Consider the following 6,949-nt stretch of genomic DNA (forward strand, 5'->3'; position numbering starts at 1 on the left):
ATTAAGCTTTAGTAGTTATCTTCACTACAAATACTTGGAATACTTGTCTTGATTACCAAGATTTTGATTGTTCTGTAGTGAAGATGACCTAAAAAAATAGATCATCTCAGCTATCTGCCCAAACAAATTCTCCTGCTGTCCAGGTGAGCAGAGGGCAGGATGGGAACTTAAGTAGTCAAGCAAATACTCTTATGAATTACTAACCTGCAAGCCATAGCTGGAATGATGCAGACAGTGTTTGGACTTTATAACAGCTGGATGTAAACATGAATATTGGTATTTAAATGGCAGCCAGGCTTTAACCTTTGAGTCCTATCTGGCATCAGGTAGTCATCAGCTGAAGTATGCAATTAAACACAAACTTTGATGCTGAAAACAGTAACAAGTAAAAGCCACTCCTTACCTCTCAAGTACCTGCGCTGCTTTCCACCTAGTGGTCTAGAATACCTCCCTCCCATCTTCCACGCTGTAATCCTTCCCGTTTCCTAAGCTTCCTGTCCAAAGTCCTAAGCAGAAAGGAGCTGCCCCACAGAGCAATTTGTTAGGCTCTGCAGCAGGGATTGCCCCTTTCTGTCATACTCATCTCCAGATTTTCCGCTCATAAATATTCAAATGTTTCTTTCAGAGCAGCCCCTACACCCACACCCCTACACACAAGCAGGTCTTAAAGAGACAGCAGCACTGCAAGCCCCACACCCATACCTTAGACACAAATGTTAAGAAAAGGTTTAAGCCACTTAGAAGATTGTTGTGTTGTTGTTAATCCTGAGAGGGTCTGTGTGTGGTCATGGCTGATATAACTGTCAATAGCTCTATTCATTATTAAATAGAGTGAAACAACCTTGCCGTAATCTTGGGCACAATGGAACTTTACACCAAAGAGTAAAAATACCAAATTGCTTCAATATACTGCAAGGTGCAAATAGCAATTTCTCACCTAGGAAAAGTTCTGCTTACAGCAACCTCACCTGTGCAGAGGAAGGAAAAAAGGATTTCTCTTTCACCAAGTCCCACTGCACTGGAGTTGGAATTTATGGTGGCTGGGGACATGCAGACTATAAAGTCATTGGGTGTGATGTAATCTGCTCTAAGATTTTAATCACAGGTGCCCCAAGCTTACTTGCAAATCCCTCTTGCTCCTTCCACAATTCTGACCACCAGCAATGCAAAGCATCCCACAATGAATTAAAGGACTCCCTCCACAAGAATTGAAAGCCAGAGATCATTTCATTTGCAAACCAAGCAACAGTGACCAAATCTAGCAGTGTCTGACATTAGTATGTTTTTGAAGCATTTCAGAACTTGAAAGCAGAGTTTATATTAAGAACAGCTTCTTATGGAAACACTGTACAGGTCATTGCCTTGCACCTGTTTTCAGTTCTCAGTTCCTTTACAGAGTTTCTGCTTCTCCTGATTAAATTGAACTAAGTGATCTTCTACTTTTAATGTTGTGCATCAGGCAGTTTCCAATGACTAAACGACCTCACCCCAGGATATGTAGAAAGAGGAAATGCTCTGCTCTCTCTGAGCTGGAGCATTCATCAGTTGAAAAGCCAAACAGAACTCTACCAAGAAGCAACAGAACTGAAAACTACATAAATGAAATACAAAAATCTTATGGAAAAATGGCCTCAGAATCACCAAGAGATGATCCAGGACCATACAGCAGAGATGAAGAAGAGTTGGCAGTGGTCTGTAAAACAACACTCAGTATAAGGAGTAAGACTAATCAGACATGCTTCTTTGCTCCATCTGAGGAATTATTTCCAGACTCTTTTACTGCTCATATAACTCAAAACCTACTTAAATCATGCCTGTGAGAGTTGCGAGTCAGGATAAGCATCTGTCAGATATCTGAAGGAACGTGTTATCAACCACCAGTTGTATGCAGAATTCCCACTGAGCATGTGTGCATTTTGCTAGTTTCTTTGTTTTCACATTCCAAAAAAGAGAGCTCTAGAATTAGGCAGGAATAAGCATGATGCCATTTTCTTTTATTATGATTTACAGAACTAATTCCAAACCCCTACCAGGAATTTGGGTCTTGTTTTGCACTTTCAAGAAAGGTGAAACAGGCAGTTGCATCCTTTCTGGGGAGTGTCCTTTAAGAAAGCATGAAGAGTTTTTGAAAAGGAAGGGTGCTTCTAATTGCCTAATCTCAGGAGATGCTGTGTACCTTTCACTCCAATGCAAGTCAATAGGAGTGGAATGCACTCAGGGCCTCACAGATTAAGTTAAACAAGATCAAGGCAAGAATTGGAACAGTAATGCAGAAAAGGAAGGTTGCAGAGCCTATGAGTGAGAGACAATAGGAACAGGCCCTCAGAGGACGCAATTTTTAGGACAAAATAGGGCATTCAGTAAATGGAAGGGCTACTTCAGGTACAAGGGGAAGCACGCAATAGACCCCCAGCGAATGAGAGAAAGATGAATGCGACACAAAAGCAGGAGGACTGATAACAAATGCAGAAAGCATAAACACACACACAGACACACACACACACACAACAGTCTTCTAAGTCTCCCAACTCCAGCTTTTACTCAGTCAGATTAGGGAGAAAAGTACAGGTGCATTTCTGCCTGACAGTGTGTTACTAAATCTGTTTCCTGTTTCTGCACACAGACTGCAGCTGCCTCAAGAGTCAGGAGATTCTGAGACAAGGAGCAGCAAGAACCACAGATGTCAATGTGTCAGAGTCTATCTGCATCTCTGTACAGCTGCTTTTAATGAAAGCTGACAGAAGGGTGAAGAGAAGAGCTCACAAACCAGCCTTCTTTTGCCTAATGCTACTGGAATTTATGAACTAGGAGATGAATGCAGCAGAATCCAATGGTGTTGAGAAGAATCCCAGACCAAGAAAGAAAATGCTGTTGGGGAAGTGGCAGAAGTTATACAATGCTGACTGTTAGAAAGAGACAGGGGATTTGATCCATGGAGGATAAGCAAAGTCTTGTCTGGACCAGTCCCTTAGCAGGACCCTCTTTTGGATCTATTTGGATAAAAGGAAAGGGATATACCCACAGAAAGCACATGTCCTGGGTCAAAGACCTGGTTTCAATCCTTCCTGTTTGTCCAAAGTTCTGTCCAGCTTTTGCACATCATTTCTATAATGTGTGACCTTCAATTTACAGCTCAGGAACAGGAGTTTGGATTCCTGAGTTTTATTCCCAGTTTGCCACAGATTTGCTCTGATTCCTCGTATAAATATTTCACCATCCTCTACTCAGTTTGTTCACCAGTAAATTGGGAATAACATTTACCCCAACTCCAAAGAGTTTGCTGTGTTTCCAAACAAACCTCCCATCACCCAGACATCTATAGTACTTTCCCCTGAAGGAGCATTAAAAGTCCCAGAATCAACAACTTCCCAAATCCCAAGACTGCTCCTTCACAAGAATAAGGGCTGAAAGCTCATGCCTAGAGCTGCTAATGAAGCAAAGCTGCTACCCAAAGATAGAGCACGCAAGAGCCAAAGGGCTGAAATTTACATCTTTAATATTGTGCATTCACTTTACACCACATGAACCGTTCACAAGACAGACTGCACCACACTATCCTCCTCCGCGATCCCAAGCGTTTCCAGTTGCAGCTAGAGATCAAATACAAGCACCCTATATCTTCCCTCCCCAACCAAAGAGATTATACAGTGCTCCACAAAGTACCACTTGCTTAAAAAGAGAAACAAAAAAGACAACATTAGTTTAGTGCCACTCCCAAGTACTACGACCAGATGTGGAGTCCTTGACTTGGAATGTTACAGAGCCAGCTCTTTGCAGGTCTTGCAGTCAGTGCTACTGGATCCCGATCCTGAAACCCAGCCTAACATTTGGTTCTACAAGATAGAGTGCTTCTCGAAGGGAACAGTCAGCTCCTTGGCTGCAGACTCATCCAGAAACCAGTGCAGCTTCCCAGTATGAGGCTGGACAAGAGCAGCGGGGAGAGGGTTCGCCTCATCACCTTCCAAAATTCGCTGTCCAAAGAAACAAAATATTATCTTAATCGGTTCTATTAATGCAGGGGAAACCACACAATGAGACGACCAATGAGATTTTCATAAAAACCAAGCACACATTGTAGGGCTGGCTAAAAAAATTCAAGCCTTTTAATCCTCCAATAGAAGGTGTCTTTTTGACTAACTTGAAGATTTTAAGATTTGGGGCTTTTCATTTTAAAAAAGAACCACAACTTTTCATTTTGAAAGCTTACCTTTAAGATGGCAGCTTTACTGTCCCCTGTAGCAACAAAAACCACAGTCCGCGCAGCATTCAGAACAGGCAGAGTTAGAGTTATCCGCTCAGGCGGTGGCTTTGGAGAATCACTAATAGGGGCAACTATCTTGTCTTTCTCCTGCCAGGAAAAACAAAATCAAAACGTGAAAATCTGTCAGAACGGTACAGAGGGAGGGGTCAAGCTAAAAGGCAGCCTGTATGAGACTAAAGATCAGTACCAGGCCTCAGCTCCACATCGCCACAAATAAGTACTAAAAACCTTCAGCCAGATGTGAGCTAGACTCCATACAGACAGATCCCTGTGGCTTCAGTGAGGCTCAACAGGGGCACCAGGCACCAGCAAGGATCACAATGCAGGAGCAGACTTAAGGGGACAATGCCTGTAAGAAGAGTCAGATTCCTGCAGCTTTCCTTCCCTTCCCTCCTTCCTTTCAAAATATCATCTTTGCAGCTGTTCATCCCACCGCAAAGCTCTTCAGCAGCTTGGAACAACCACATGCATGTACGCATAAATCTATCAACCACAAAGTTTAAACTATAGCAGACAAATCATGTCTCATCAGACTCATTAGTAAAATGCATCATTGATATCTACTATACAGTATACCGTCTCTAGCTCTAAAAATCTCACCTGTAGAAGTGGATGGTCTGGGAACAGAGAGCAGGTATGACCATCTGGCCCTACTCCCAAAATCAGCAAATCAAAGACAGGCATATTCTCACCTTGAAAGGCCTGCAGAAAGGAACACAAACCCAGAAAAATTAAATCGAACAAAGAGTAAACCAGGGCACTGAACAGAAAAAAAGCCTACATCACACCTGAGTCTGGGCTGTTCAACTGGTTCAGTGTATCTTGAAAAGCTGATTCTTAGGATCCCAAGCTAACTTTATCGGTTTCTTTTGGCAGCTCAATAATTTGGTCCATTTAAGAGCAGTTCTGTTAAACCCAATTGTTTTAAAGCACAAAGCTCTCTACAGAGTCTTCTGGGGAAATTATTAATGAAGGCATATGGGAGAAAAAGAGGCTATTGTAGAAAAACCAAATTTAGGAGAAAATGACTGAATTTAAGGTCAAATTTAAGATTTTATTTTAAATGCATTTATTTTTTTACTGAATTACATTATTAAGCATCTTATTTTTTAAAACACTTTAACATAACATGCTTCCATCTGTGGGGAGACGCATTTTATGACAATATTTCTAATTCAGACACTGAAGCTTCAAACTAGAACCTAAACCTCAAGTAAATTTAATTCAATTATTCTAACTGACTAAAAAGCCACAAGAGTGCAAACGGTATTTGCAGCCAAAAATAAATTAAACTCAAAAGTTTTTAACATCTGGCATCATTAGTGGCAACACAGCTATGCAAATACGGGTTCTAATTTATGACTTTTAAGAACATAGTGACTGATTAACTCGGATTTGACAGAGTGACACACAAAACAATATTACTGCACCTCTTTTAACTTTGCAGCATAGTCTGAAGCAGCCTCTTCAACAGGTAACGAAGAGTTAATGGTAATCACTTGGTTTTCTGGGATGGAAATCTTAGAGAGGAGATGAGTCTGAAACAACAATCCAGTCCCACAAAATTACAACCAGGAACAAAGCCCCACTGTTTTATGCAAGAGCCTTTTTCTTTCCCACCAATCAAGAAAATTACTACACATTTCTTTCCAAGCTCTTGTGCAGGGGACAACATCTGCAAGAGCCAGAGACTGTAACTGCTATTAACTCAGTGTTACTGGATTCAGGAGCTTTGTGATATGTGGCATTGCAAACCTACTTGGATTTGACACGGCAGACACTGCACATTGGAGCTCTCCCCCAGCCATGTCCCTGCTCCCCTGTGTGGCCAGAGGCCAGGCATTTTCTCCCTGCCTCAGTTTCTCTTTCTGTCAGGCTGGGAGCACCCTGCTGGCTCACGCTGTTGCTGGCAGATGCTGACTGCTCGGAGAAGTAATCCAGCTGCACATGCTGCAGGGACTGCTGCTTGGGGCAAGGCTGTGATCATCAGTAACAAAGAAGGCAGGGCAGAGCCGTGCCTACAGACCAGCTGAATTTAACACGGGTGGGCCCAGTACAGACATTACACTTTTACCGGTATAAGTGATCAGAAACCGGTCTGCCTGTACCTGTAACAGAACAGACTTCTGGCGTGCACAGGCTGGTATAAACAGGCAAAACTAGGCTAAGGTTTGCTCCCTCCACCAAAGGGGGGACATGTGCCCTGTTTGAGTCGATGTGAACTACGCTGCACACAGAAGACGGTGTGGCTGGCTGAGATCGATCCCGCCTTGGGCTCTTTGAACATCTGAGCCCACCCTAGAGAGCTCAAGCTTTGCGAACGCAGGATGCCTCGGCCGGGCGCCCACGAAGTCCTGCTCGGGAAGCACCCGACAAAGGGGCCGCGGGTCACCAAACCCCCGCTCTCTGCTCGCAGATCTCGCTCCCTGAGATCGGGGGCAGATGTTTAAGAAACCGATTTCACCTCCGTCAGTTCAGTCCGATACGACACCCACCCAGGTGGATCTGAAAGCGGTTTGGGCCATTCTGAAAGCAGTTTACGTGCAGGGAACTTCTGCAGGGTTACAGATTTGAACCGGTTTCTGATCACTTATAACGGGTTACTTGTAACTTCTGTCCCCCCGTCCACGGGAGCCCGTTCCCCTGCAAGGGCCCGGTGTCCCCGCCCGCCCGCCGCGCCGGCACCTT

General features: G+C 43.6%; 2 protein-coding genes across 3 annotated transcripts in view; both read right to left on the reverse strand.

The window, feature by feature from the left end:
* The window catches only part of FAM129C (family with sequence similarity 129 member C), a 17,318-nt gene extending 13,961 nt beyond the window's left edge, over positions 1–3,357 (reverse strand). The window contains exon 1 of one of the 2 annotated variants that reach the window (XM_025194164.1): positions 404–3,357. In XM_025194164.1, coding sequence (XP_025049949.1) covers positions 404–458 — 55 coding nt within the window. In that variant the 5' untranslated portion in view covers positions 459–3,357. Of the gene's footprint in view, positions 1–204 lie in introns of both variants that reach the window. The other variant, XM_025194166.1, reaches the window with a different exon arrangement.
* A 122-nt stretch (positions 3,358–3,479) lies between these two features.
* PGLS (6-phosphogluconolactonase) overlaps positions 3,480–6,949 on the reverse strand; it is a 4,499-nt gene continuing 1,029 nt past the window's right edge. The window contains exons 3-6 of the mRNA XM_006037755.2: positions 5,692–5,799; positions 4,862–4,963; positions 4,208–4,348; positions 3,480–3,971 (exon numbers count right to left, since the gene is read on the reverse strand). Coding sequence (XP_006037817.1) covers positions 3,834–3,971; positions 4,208–4,348; positions 4,862–4,963; positions 5,692–5,799 — 489 coding nt within the window. The 3' untranslated portion in view covers positions 3,480–3,833. The remainder of the gene's footprint in view (positions 3,972–4,207; positions 4,349–4,861; positions 4,964–5,691; positions 5,800–6,949) is intronic.

The sequence above is a fragment of the Alligator sinensis genome, unplaced genomic scaffold (genome assembly GCF_000455745.1).
Source record: "Alligator sinensis unplaced genomic scaffold, ASM45574v1 scaffold1145_1, whole genome shotgun sequence".
In the NCBI taxonomy this organism is placed as follows: Eukaryota; Metazoa; Chordata; order Crocodylia; family Alligatoridae; genus Alligator; species Alligator sinensis.